This window comes from Lolium rigidum, chromosome 7 (genome assembly GCF_022539505.1).
Source record: "Lolium rigidum isolate FL_2022 chromosome 7, APGP_CSIRO_Lrig_0.1, whole genome shotgun sequence".
In the NCBI taxonomy this organism is placed as follows: Eukaryota; Viridiplantae; Streptophyta; class Magnoliopsida; order Poales; family Poaceae; genus Lolium; species Lolium rigidum.
In genome coordinates this window covers 259611706-259624871 of record NC_061514.1, presented here as the reverse complement: position 1 = coordinate 259624871, position 13166 = coordinate 259611706, and the positions used below count along the sequence as shown (strand labels likewise).

General features: G+C 46.9%; 1 protein-coding gene across 1 annotated transcript; it reads right to left on the bottom strand.

The window, feature by feature from the left end:
• Positions 1-5085: 5085 nt before the first annotated feature.
• On the bottom strand, positions 5086-11021 carry LOC124672680. Its single transcript, XM_047208872.1, has 7 exons — positions 10788-11021; positions 8742-9827; positions 8491-8627; positions 6914-7013; positions 6724-6829; positions 6589-6652; positions 5086-5850 (listed from the first exon to the last, which is right to left on the bottom strand). The coding sequence occupies exons 1-7, from the start codon at positions 11019-11021 to the stop codon at positions 5451-5453; spliced, it is 2127 nt and encodes a 708-aa protein (XP_047064828.1). The 3' UTR covers positions 5086-5450.
• Positions 11022-13166: the final 2145 nt, after the last annotated feature.

Genomic DNA, 13166 nt, shown 5'->3' with positions numbered 1-13166 from the left:
CCACCATACGAAGTCGACGTCATCCCGAGCCCAATAAAATAGCCAGCGAGTCCCAACCAACCCCTATGTTAAGGGAGGCTATCGGGGTCGCTGGCACCAAACCCATGCCACTTCCACGTTGGTTTTGGGATCTTTTTTCTATCGGGAGCGGCTATCGGGAAGTATTGGTGTGGAGGTTTCGAACTTTTTGACCGGCACTTGTTGCCGGCGACCCCCAAACGTAGCCGGCATGTGTGCTACCGGCTACTACTTTGGGATGAGATGCTCTAATTATTTTAGTTTTGTATTTTACATGTTAATGACTTTTGCAAAAACTTGGTCAACCCTTACATTGTTTGAATTTTTTAAAACAATATAAGTCTTATTCGTTATTCATTTGAATGGAGGTAATATTTGCATGGATTGCATGCACTAGCTACTCATCCCCTACAGCAATCCTCGCATGCAACACACCGGGGTCAGGAGCATGGGTGACAAGAACAAGACAAAAGCAAACGGTTGATGCTACAGCCGGTTGAATAAAAAAAAATTGAAAGGGGGCAAAAGCTTTGCCCCGATTCATTAATTAAGAAGAGAATTGTCCAGTTAATTACCGGGAAACTGGACGAAAAGACCGTTACAACGACACCACCAATAACCACAAACACCAGCAACACCTACAACACAAGAAACTACTTCCAAGCCAAGCAACTCCTACAACCATAAAATTTACAGACCAACTGCGGCCTCCTTTCTTGTGGCGCCACTTTTCCTGCTTCTGCTTCTGAGGTACTCTATCACCTTCTGGATTTTGCCACTCGAAGACTTATCCTCTAGGAGGCGAGCGATCTCCTTGCTAGATCCGGGGCTAGCCGCCTCCAACCTGGCAAGAAGGTCACCAAGCTCCCTAGCAAAGAGCGCATCAGAGTTAGGTGTCAAAGCGCTTGACTCGATGACCTTATCGCCACAACAGCTTGCCTCCACCGGTGGTGGTGTGGAAGCCACCTCCGAAGTCACAAGCGAGTCCACCTGCAAGTGAACCATCGATAGAGGAGGGGAGAGGCCCTCACACAGCTCCTGCAGGTCGGGCATAATCTGGATCACATCGATGTCCTCGCACTTAGAGCCAAATAGCACATCAGGTTGGGGCGACGGGGAGGCCCGAGGGGAGAAACAACCAAAGAAGCATTCCTCCCCAACCATATATGTCTCCACATTAGCCGTGTCATCAATGGCTTCATCACCAGCCTTTGACGCCACCGCAGCGACTACATCATCATCAAAAACCACATGCGACTCCTGCTCAGAGGACTCATGCCTAGAGGACTCACATGAAGCAAACAAGTCTGCATGCCCCATAGACTCGGTAACACGCGCCAGTAAAAGCTTCAATTTAGTCACCTCATCACGCAAAGGACGAGCCACATCTTCGACGCGGGCATCGACAAGCTGAACAAGCTCTGTGTGCACCAAGGCAAAGTGGGAATGCAAAGCAGAGTCCTGATACGTCCCAAACGTATCTATAATTTCTTATGTTCCATGCTACTTTTATGATGATACTCACATGTTTTATACACATTATATGTCATATTTATGCATTTTCCGGCACTAACCTATTGACGAGATGCCGAAGAGCCAGTTGATGTTTTCTGCTGTTTTTGGTTTCAGAAATCCTAGTAAGGAAATATTCTCGGAATTGGACGAAATCAACGCCCAGGGTCATATTTTTGCACGAAGCTTCCAGAAGTCCGAGGGAGAGACGAAGTGGGGCCACGAGGTGGCGACACAACAGGGCGGCGCGGCCTGGGCCCTGGCCGCGCGGCCCTGGTGTGTGGGCCCCTCGTGACGCCTCTTGACCTGCCCTTCCGCCTACTTAAAGCCTCCGTCGCGAAACCCCCAGTACCGAGAGCCACGATACGGAAAACCTTCCAGAGACGCCGCCGCCAATCCCATCTCGGGGGATTCAGGAGATCGCCTCCGGCACCTCGCCGGAGAGGGGAATCATCTCCCGGAGGTCTCCTCATCGCCATGATCGCCTCCGGATCGATGTGTGAGTAGTTCACCCCTGGACTATGGGTCCATAGCAGTAGCTAGATGGTTGTCTTCTCCCCATTGTGCTATCATGTTAGATCTTGTGAGCTGCCTATCATGATCAAGATCATCTATTTGTAATCTTTCATGTTGTGTTTGTTGGGATCCGATGGATATTGAATACTATGTCAAGTTGATTATCAATCTATCATATATGTTATTTATGTTCTTGCATGCTCTCCGTTGCTAGTAGAGGCTCTGCCCAAGTTGATACTTGTGACTCCAAGAGGGAGTATTTATGCTCGATAGTGGGTTCATGCCTCCATTAAATGCGGGACGAGTGACAGAAAGTTCTAAGGTTGTGGATGTGTTGTTGCTACTAGGGATAAAACATCGATGCTTTGTCTAAGGATATTTTGTGTTGATTACATTACGCACCATACTTAATGCAATTGTCTGTTGTTTACAACTTAATACTGGAAGGGGTTCGGATGATAACTTTGAAGGTGGACTTTTTAGGCATAGATGCATGCTTTGGATAGCGGTCTATGTACTTTATCGTAATGCCCTGATTAAATCTCATAGTACTCATCATGATATATGTATGTGCATTGTTATGCCTTCTTTATTTGTCAATTGCCCAACTTGTAATTTGTTCATCCAACATCTGCTATCTTATGGGAGAGACACCGCTAGTGAGCTGTGGACCCCGGTCCTATTCTTTACATCTGAAATATAAAGCTGCTGCAATTGTTCTTTACTTGTTCTTCGCAAACAATCATCATCATCCACACTATACATCTAATCCTTTGTTTACGGCAAGCCGGTGAGATTGACAACCTTGCTTTGTTAAGTTGGGGCAAAGTTCTGTGATTGTGTTGTGCGGGTTCCACGTTGGCGCCGGAATCCCTGGTGTTGCGCCGCACTACACTCCTCCGCCATCAACCTTCAACGTGCTTCTTGGCTCCTACTGGTTCGATAAACCTTGGTTTCTTACTGAGGGAAAACTTGCTGCTGTGCGCATCGTACCTTCCTCTTGGGGTTCCCAACGGACGTGTTAACTACGCGCAATCAAGTCCAAACTGATGTTGGCGTTAGAATCTTTGCAACACCGAGAAGGGGACCTAGGTGGCACCACCACACTCAATGACGAGCGTCCGACCACCTCAGCCCAACTACGGGTTAGCGTAGGTTGACAAGGCTGGACGGATGGGGAGCAGCTCCTTTGCCCAGGAGCATGGTTGACCGGAGAACGATCTCTAGGGGGCGGAGAGCGAGCGTGGCAGAACCTTTCCCGATGCTCAGGAAGACGACAACGAATGCACCTAAAATAGTCACGACATGCGCTGACATGGTGGCCATGCTCAAGGCAACGAAAGCACCTTCCTCGAGCCCATCGCTTGAAGGCGAGGCTACGCTCGAGACCTTCCCCCGATGGCTCGGGGGAAGCGTTGTGGCTGGAACGGCGCCCCTGCTCCACATGCACCCAACCCTCCTTAGCAGTAGCGGTAGCAGAGAGGCCGCTGAATGCCAACGTTGAAGAAGGAGTAAGCACATGAGGCTCCAACTTCTCAGATGCTATCTTCTCAAAGAGCACATCGTCGACACACTCCATCTTCTCTTGCGACTTCTCCCAATCGCGCACATCGTCGGTGCAATGGGCATCACTGGAGACATGGCCTTCCGTCACGAGCAACGACGGAGCTTGGGTAATCTTCTCAAGCAGCGGCATCGACAGGGACCCGAGCCCCTCAACCACCACGGCCGGGTCACAGAGTTCACCGGAAGGAGGGCGAGAAGCAGCGGGGTATGCTAAGGCTGACTTGCTGGAACGACGAACCCGACGCATCTGCCCACCAATGGTTGGGTCTGACCTACGGCGAGCGAGGGCGGCCGCAGCAAGAACGGCGGCGGGCACCGGCGACAGGGAGGTTGTCCCGGCGGACGGGGCCGTCGGTGGCTGCGGCAGCATGCCAGCCGGCCAGACTAACGCGTCGTGAGCTCACCCAGGGCCGCCCATGGCGGTGGGCGCGGCGACTGCTTCGTCGCCAGACGATGGCAGGGGCAGAACCGACGACGGCGACGAGGCAGACCAAAATTGCAGCAGCCCCTTCGATTCTCCACTCCCACTTTGCTGCGTCAGCAGTGGACGGAGGCTCGCGGCTCGGGGAAGAGGATGGCCCAGCAGCACCGCACGGAGCAGGAGCGACCGCTTCGATTCCGGCGACGGGCTTTACCTTGGGATGCCGGTTGAATAATAGAGTTTGCGTTACATATATGGGGAAATAGCACTTTTCTTATTATAGAAATCCCTTTATTCAAGGCTTACAAAGGAACCCCTATTTTTGTTGCTTCTTAAATCCTAATAAATCCGGTAGATAATCTATGGGAAATATGAAGCCAATGTATGCAATTAGAATTGATTTCCTATTAGGAATATTTCCCTGAATTGTTCTATTTTTCTGTCCTAAACCTTAAAAAATGGCAAACCCTATTTTAGTTTCTCCTAAATATATTTATTAAAATCACACAAGACATATCTGTGTATCTAGCTATGTACGAAAGAAAGGATAAGTCCAGTTCAATATCCTATCATCATTTGGCAGGCAACATACACCTTGGTCAGATTTAAATTATTTCAAACTTGCTCTTCTGGCAAAACTTTCTTTTAGAATGCTCAGTTGATCGCGTTTAGTGTACAGTGGCGCATGGAGTTGCCATGTCGAGGCCAATGCCGATTGTATCCGAGACTTGCCACACTGACTGCCATATGTTGATGTGCAACCTTCCTTGCGCTGACGAACAGCATGGCGATATTACCCCAGTTAAATGCCGTGATTAGGGGCTCAAACTTCCTACGTGGGGCAGATGATGCAGCCAGCCTGCTTCCGGGGCTCTAATCTTCTGTACAATATTCTACCTTGTATACAATCGCAAAGCTGACTTCACGGTAACACACGACCACTAGAACAAAAGTGTATTGCATACTAGAAAGATCAATGACTGGGCCAGAAATCAGGAATACATATTCAATGTAGCTATCCCACAGTAATGTTTATTTCAGAAGACTACTAATAATCCAATAGCATACGACACTTTCCAAACACGACAATAGCCAATAGAGTACAGACAGATTTCTAAATTTAATGACAGAACGACTGATACAAAGCTTCAACCAGCTTTCTACCGATGACAAATAAAGTCATGCCCTATTTACACTGGTAACCAGCATAATGTCTAAACAAAAGACAAACAGCATGGAAGAATTACTTGAGAATATCCCCAACAGGTCACAGACCTAAAATCAATGGCTGCACTAGCCGATAATCACACACTAGATTGGGCAATCTAACCTCTACCGACTTCAGACCATATCCAATCCCGCAAGTTATGACACTCACACCTGAAAGATGAATCGATAACTGCAACATCTCCAGCAATTATGTGGACATGGATTCCTGCTGGTCACCGGACAATCTAGCACCATTACTCTCTGCTAAAGGAGAGGAATGAGGTTGATCATCTTGAACTCCTGAATGATTGCCTGGAGCATCTAGCTCGTCTCCTGAACTGAGTTCCTCAGGCTGGTCAGATGGGGATGCATATATCAAGTTTAGCTGAGAATCATCCCCACAGCCACCCAACTCAATGGAAGGGCAACTAATGCTGCCATCCTCATGGGCTGACTCTTGCTGCAACAGTCGTTGCGTAAATTTATCTTCAGGGGTGCTGCCAGACATATTTCCCTCACGCATCTTCTGACAGCAACCTAGGCACAGCTTAAAAGGGCATCTTGGGCAGCTTCGTAAGACTTCGTGCACGGACAGCTTACAGTTATTACTGTTACAAAAAATTATCCCTGATCAGATGAGAAATTGTGTATAACAACTATGCATTTGGTAAACAAAGTAAAAAGTAGCATATAAGAGGCTTGCTGGATAATAATACAAACAAGCCAAATCTACAAAATGCAAAACAACTAAGATTTCTCCTTAAGATCCTTGAATGTAAGGCCGTGCAGGGGACACCATAAATTATTAAACCTTTGTAAACAAAGGGATCTGGACAACATAATGGAAGCTACATTCCCTATGCTTTGCTGCGTTTATCAATGGTATATTCATGCTTAACACAACAAATACTTCTTCTCTTAGGGTAATTAATAATTATTCCAACATTACACCATATTAAATATTGTATTAATATTGCATATGCTAGAAAAGAAGGATTTTCTTTATATACAAGAGATACTTTGATCTGTTCAGAACGTAAAGGAGGAGGCAAGGAGGGAGAAGTGTGATGCAACCTGCCATTCAACACCAACTCTGATTCGAAATGCGGATAAAGAAAACAACTAGACAATAATGCTGCTAAACTTGTGATAACATTTGAGTCGAACGACTAACATATAGATGACAAAAGAGACATGTAACTCTTGATACATTTCAAGAGTGAAGTACTCAATGTTGAGTATATATAAAGATGATAATTGTGAACCGGGGACTGAATTTAGTCAGATTGGGATTCAAGCTACTAGCTCATATGTAGATCAGAACAATAACAGGTGTAAGACCTTACCAGTAAAGTGACCCACTCTGGTCGTCTTCAGCTACCTGGACACGGATATTGGATATTTTTGTTCCTAATTAAAAGTAGAACAATTCATCAGTACTGAACATGTGATACTTCTAACAACGAATTGCACTAACATACCTTGTATCTTAGCTTCTATTTCCAATTCATCAAGCTGTTCCTGGTTAAGCTTCAATGGTAAAAGCTTGTACAATTGGTGGTTGCAGATTTTAATCCTGATTAGTTCCTGTAGATTCGAGGCACAAACGAGAATAATAAATAAATCGATATCGCTACATTAACCATCATCAGTTATCTAGTAAAAACCAACCTTGTGCTTAGTCAGGCCAAGGTTGCACCTTTTACAATCACAGCGGCCACGGCAAACTGGACATTGCATCTTGATATCCTTCCTAGATATCCCAGAATACCTGCAGTGTGCTAAACAGTCAGGAAAAAGGTTGACTAGAACAAGATGCACACATGCCCATATCGCAACCTAGTTAGCAATTGGATCCAATTACATTAAGCGATGCGTTCAAATTTAATGGAAGCACATTACTGGTTCTCAGTCAGCTTTTTGCAAAGATTAGATACTCTTTTAAGTAGAGTGGATTCTTCACCAACTAAGCAGCTTTAACGAGAGAAATTATATGTCCCTCCGTCATCAAACAGAAGAACGCTTAAAATGCATAAAACATATTATGGTAGACAGCTCTAAAGCGAATACATAAATAGATGCATGTACTGATCCATAAACAAAATTGATCTCTTAGAATAAAAGAATTGTACAAAAGATGAATACTTAGACTGAGCCTGTCTATGGCCACAGAACTCTACTTCTGTTGCTCATGAGATATGCCTGATCTTATGTTATCAACGAAGATAACTCTTATTGTCAACCAATATATATAGAAGTAGATATCCGATATGCACTTTGAAAGTGTTGTAATATCCTTAGTTTCTACAATCTAGGGTTCAATTCATGAATTTGCAAACAGATAATGTACCTAGGGAAGTAGGGAACACATCATCATGCCCACCACTCTACCTAAGTGGAGAGTAATCTATGGGTTCGTAATGTAAAGTTTATTCATGATATGATTGGAGCTTATTTGAATTATTGGCGATATATTGAACCTAGGTAGCCAACTTTCAGAAGAAAATACTAAATAAAAGAAGCAAAGCTACTGTAATAATGTGCCTTATATCCTCCAAATACAGCATGGTAGGAGAAATTGCTAGTATTTTACAGGAGACATACCAAACTGGGCCTCTAAAAATACAGTAGTATAACATGATTTTCAATACAACAAAAGTTTCCTGAAGTCATCCAGAGCAGATAAGAAAAATCAAGTTAAATCCTCAAGGTACAAGCCCAAAATACAAAATAGAGAAATCTAATGTGAGAGCTTAGGCAAGGACAGGTCTAAATTATACTAAAAATAACGTTGATTTGTTGAAACATCCAAAATAATAAAAATTAATCAGCTTTAGCTCAAACAGTACCCCTACTATTTGAAGCAATCACAGAGCAGAATGAAATATGAATCTTGTCTATCTAGCAGATCATATCACAATAAGCTACTGTGCGTTACTGGTACTTGATGATTAGGTAAAAAACATGGGCCTAGCACAACCAAGGGGAATATAATAATCCGGTAACTCAACCAAATGTAATTCATAACATGGTGCAAATGTATGCCACTCCCTCAACCTCACCTCCTCTGCAAACTGCAAATAACTACACAGAATGTAAAGCTAAAACTCAACAAATCATTCTTCTAGTTATTTAGGATAAACCAAGTTCTTATGACATGATGGTTGAAAGCATGCATAACATGATGAATTCAGCAAGTCCACTAAGCAAAATAATAAAACAGTGTTATACAATAATAAGAACCTAACCATTTATTGATGCAGCTGTTGCAGAAGTAGTTGTTTTCGCAGTTGTTGCACTTGACAACGCGCGCAACCTTCTTCAATCCGCATCGGTGGCAGGACATCTGTGCCTCCTTTGCTTTACTCATTGCACGAGGAACAACCTAATAATTCCATACAGATGCAAAAAAAAAAAAAAAAACAGGTTGAGCACAAAACTACACAATGCAAATCAAACCATGAATGAACAGAGAATAGTGAAAGATTAGCTAGGTAACCTTGACAGGGCCAACAGGCACTGGATCGGCGTTCTTGGACCGGTAGCACCGCCGGATTGGAGCGGGAACATCCACTCCGACCTTTGTCATGACAGGCGAGCCTACAGCCCCGCTGCTCCCCGGCGAGATAGTCATCAATCCATTGGGGAGATCCTTTGTCGCCTTGGGCGATTCCGGCGTGAGATTGAGGCGTCTCCTCCCCTTCCTCTTGTTCTTCTTCTGCCGCTGCAGAGCCACGGCCAGGACCTCCCCGTCGGCCGGCGGCTTCTTGCCCTTGCTAGCCCTGGCGTAGTGGTACTCGCAGAAGCTGACGGTGGGGAGCGAACGAGCCGAGCAGCGCCACTTCTTGCCATCGCTCCTGCGGCACCGGAGGTCGTCCGGCAGCGGCGGCGGGGAGTCCCCACGCTCCCCCGCCTTGCGGCGGCGCCGCCGCCTGCGCGGGGGCATGGGCGCCTCCTCCTCCTCGTCGTCCGGCTCAGGCGTGGCCGCTCGCTTGCGGCGGCGGCCGCGGGCTGGAGGGGAGGGCGGGGGAGATTCCTCCGCCGCGTCGGTGCCCTCGCCTTCGGGATCGGAATCCGCCCCGTCCTCCTCAGCCTCGCCGCCAGCCTCAGCGGCTTCCTCCTCTCCGGCGGCGGCGGCCTCTTCTTCTTCCTCATCCTCGCCGTCGGTTTCAGCGGCTTCCCCTCCCGCCGCAGCGGCCTGCTCCTCAGCCTCCCCGTCGGATTCCTCTACTTCCGGCTCTGGATCAGCGTCTGCTTCGCGGTCGGAGCCGCTCTCGTCGGCTTCCGCTTCAGCCTTGGCGTCCGTCGCCTCTACCTTGGTCTGCCCCGCATCTGCCCCATTGGCTTCGGGCTGGGAGCCCATCTCGTCGGCCTTGGTGTCGCCGGCTTCCGCGTCCATCTCCTCGGCCTTGGGCTCGGCGGCTTCCTCGCCGCCCGATTCCTCGGCTCCGCTCGCCGAGGACTCCTCCTCGGCGTCGGCCTCATCTTCGGACATGGCGTCGACCTGGGCGGCCTCCTCTACGGGCTCGTCGTCGGTGGCCTTGGCCGTGCCCTTGGAGCGGCGCGGCGGCATGGCGGCGGCGGGCTAGGGTTCCGGCGACGGATTGGGAGATCGGAGTGGGGGGGAGTGCGGTTACTGGTTCTGCGATAGCGGGGGTGCGGGTGGGGTTATGAGGAGTGTCACGTGGGCCCAGCTGTCTGCGTGCGTCAGCACCAGGCGAGGAGCGTCCGCGTCGGATACCAACCAAAGATTTTAATTTGGAAGGTTATTATCTCTCTGCAAAAAGATACTAAAAGGAGGATAATTAATGTCCCGGAGAGCGTGTGGGCCGTTGGATTGCGGTTGCACGGGTGAGATCGTGTGGCGTGCATTTATTACGGAGATTTGGTGTGAGCTGCACCCAATCTGGATCGTGTTAATGCTCTTTGGCATCTCATGCTCTTTCGGAACGTTGGTGGACTCTAAACACCTTCCAATTATAGAATCGGCGACGGTCGTTGGGCCGTGTTTTGGTGGGCTCAAGCCCAATGATAATTAGGACTGCAACATCTTTTAAGAGCCAAGTCCATGACTTAGGGTGTGTTTGGTGGACTGGGGGAGCTCAGAAAATCTCATCTCAGCTGAGATAAATAGCCTATCAAGTGATTGGTAGCCCGGCTCGGTCCATCCTAGCACTGCCCAACTCGCCCAGAAAAGGGGTCTCAGCCAGGCCGAGGTGGGAAGCTCGAATCGAGCTTCGCAACTCGCCCGGGCTGTCCTCATCCCGCAGGGTACTGTAGCTGGTGTAGCCCCACACGCGAGCTACCCCAGACCCCCACCCCGCTCCTCATTTTCCCCCAAACGGACGCCGCCAAGGACGAGCCCCGCCTCTACGCCGCCGCCAAGGACGAGCCCCGCCTTTCCCTCACCGTGTCTCCGCCTCTCCATCGCGCCTCCACCACGCCACGGGCGAGCTCTGCTACCGCCTCGTCGACGCTCGTCTGCGCTACCGCCTTCCCGACTCCGAGCTGTGCCGTCGCCGCCTCGACATCGTCCTGCGCCGACGCCAAGGACGAGCTCCTGCGCCGCCGCCACGGACGAGCTCAGCGCCGCGTCTCCGCCACGGACGAACTCGTGCGACGCCGCCGCCAAGGACAAGCTCGTGCGAGGCCGCCGCCAAGGACGAGCTCGTGCGACGCCGCCGCCAAGGACGAGCTCCTGCGACACCGACCCGGCCAGGCGAGGTCGCGGCGTCCGGCCGTTGACGCTCCAGGATGAAGAATCCCTGGCAAGCTCCATGGCGTGGAGCTGATTAGGACCCGATTGCTTTTTTTCTTTTTTGTTAAGGTTCTTTTTGTAAAAAAATGGAGGTGGGCAGTGCTCCATTGAGAAGTCATTCCAAATACACTCTCTATTCAGCCTAGCTCAGTTCCTACAAGCTAACAAACATACACCAAATTCTCAGTCCAGCTAGTCTGAGGTGGACAATGCTCATATGGGAAAGTGATTCCCAGATGACCCGGGCTACCAAACACACCCTTATATCCTGGACTCATCGCGGCAGCTCATTCGAGTTTGGGTTTGGGAATGAGAGCAGGACCAGATCATTCGAGTTTGGGTTTGGGAATGAGAGCTGGACTCATCGTTGGTGCACTTTTTTTTTTACCTCTGATTGATTGATTCGGTTGCTCAAAAAGAAGATTGATTGGTAGGTGATGTTTCACAAATAATTTTATTATTTGTCACACTGGATTTCCCTGAAATTCTATTATTTGCCAAAAGACCACCACATTTTAGTGACATAGGATTTGTCAAATAATAAAAGTGCAAACAAAACTGTGGCAAGTTGTATAATCCCCCAGTGTTTTGTCGTTTCGTCCACACCAACCTTTGTTGTCCCTCTGTTGTTGGCTGACATCAATTTACTAAACTAATAACATGAAATTTACAATTGAGACGTGCACAATTTACATAGTGCAATCCTGCAACCATTACATTATTTGTTAAACAATATGATTGTACAACAAAGATAACATTTATGGCTAAGTGATCTCCTCGGGACAACTATTTTCAAACAAACCTAGTTAGTATGAGTTTATATTGATACAATTTTGGAGAAATCGTCCTATTTTTCAATTTCTAACCTGATGACCAATATAGTTGATCATATTGTTACATGCTAGTTCTATTTGTCGCTACATAGAGGTACTCATGTTCCTATGGCCACTCTAAAATCAATCATTCTCGTTTGTTTGTATTAAACTTTTTTACTTTGTCGTCGTATCTCATCATCTTATTGATTGCATGTTATTTCTTATTAATTCGCTTTCGATATATTATATTATAATACAATTTCACGTATAAAAAGTATATTTAACATAAAAAGGACCACTTCTTTTAAGATACTTGTTTGTCACATATTCTTGATGTTAATGAATACAAATACTTCTTTTGTGCAAAATTGAAGGGATAATTTTGCAATTTATTTCCCTAGTTTGAAATGTTTACGAGAATGTTTGTTACATGGAGATTCACCCTAATGTTAAGGATATCAAAAGTCTCGCACTAGTCTACAAATTAATTCTTTGATGCATTGTTATGAGTTTATGTACATCATTTGGCTATCTAATGAGCTTTCTCAAGTGATGAATATATTGCATATATCAAGTTTAGGTGTAACTAAACACATTGTTCTAGAGTGTGTGAGATGTCAGAGAGAAGTTTGTCCTTGAGAACACCTACTCTAGCTAGCGCGCGGGCGGTGCCCATCCCTCGATAAAATATGCACATATTGTTATGGGGTCAATGGTTATCCCTCCCAAAAAAATGTGTTCCTTTGTACATGGTATCAAAATCATATTGTATGTAGCATGCCTATGTGTTCAGAATTCAAAGATAAATAATATTGTTTGCTTATTGATATAAGTATGCCTTATCGGGTCTACGTCGTGGATATCCATGGTACATATCCAGGAAGAAGCACATGAATCCCATCCTGAAAGCATCCGAATCCCAGGAACCGGACGTGGAGATAAAGTAAAGGACCATATAGGAACCTACATAAGTATATCCTCATCCACATACTTGTAACCGATCCGGTTTGGACTGTAAGACCCAACCTCGCATATAAAGGCTAGGAGGAGCCACTAGGGAGAGGCAGGCCAACTCATAGCATAATTGATGTAACCCTAGATCGATTCTAATAATACTGCGACTTTGCCTCTTCATCAATACCATTATACAACCTTGTTTGTCTGATAACCCGACGAAATCGCCAGCGTTCCTCTTTCCCTGAAACCTCAAGTAGATAATCATGAACATTGCCGAGGTTACCCCTCATCAATGATTCTATTATTATTATTTCTACTTGAAAAAGTAGTGTAAGTGGTGCTCGATCATCGAGGATTTGTTGTCGAAGTGGGGCATGTATATATATGCGAACCT

Excerpts from the sequence above, each read along its gene's own strand:
- LOC124672680 (XM_047208872.1), bottom strand. The coding sequence starts at position 11,021 with ATGGAGCTTGCCAGGGATTCTTCATCCTGGAGCGTCAACGGCCGGACG. Across the intron at positions 6,830-6,913 it reads TTGGCCTGACTAAGCACAAG|GAACTAATCAGGATTAAAAT; the intron begins GTTGGTTTTTAC and ends TCGAATCTACAG. Across the intron at positions 5,851-6,588 it reads CAGAGTGGGTCACTTTACTG|TAATAACTGTAAGCTGTCCG; the intron begins GTAAGGTCTTAC and ends TTTTTGTAACAG.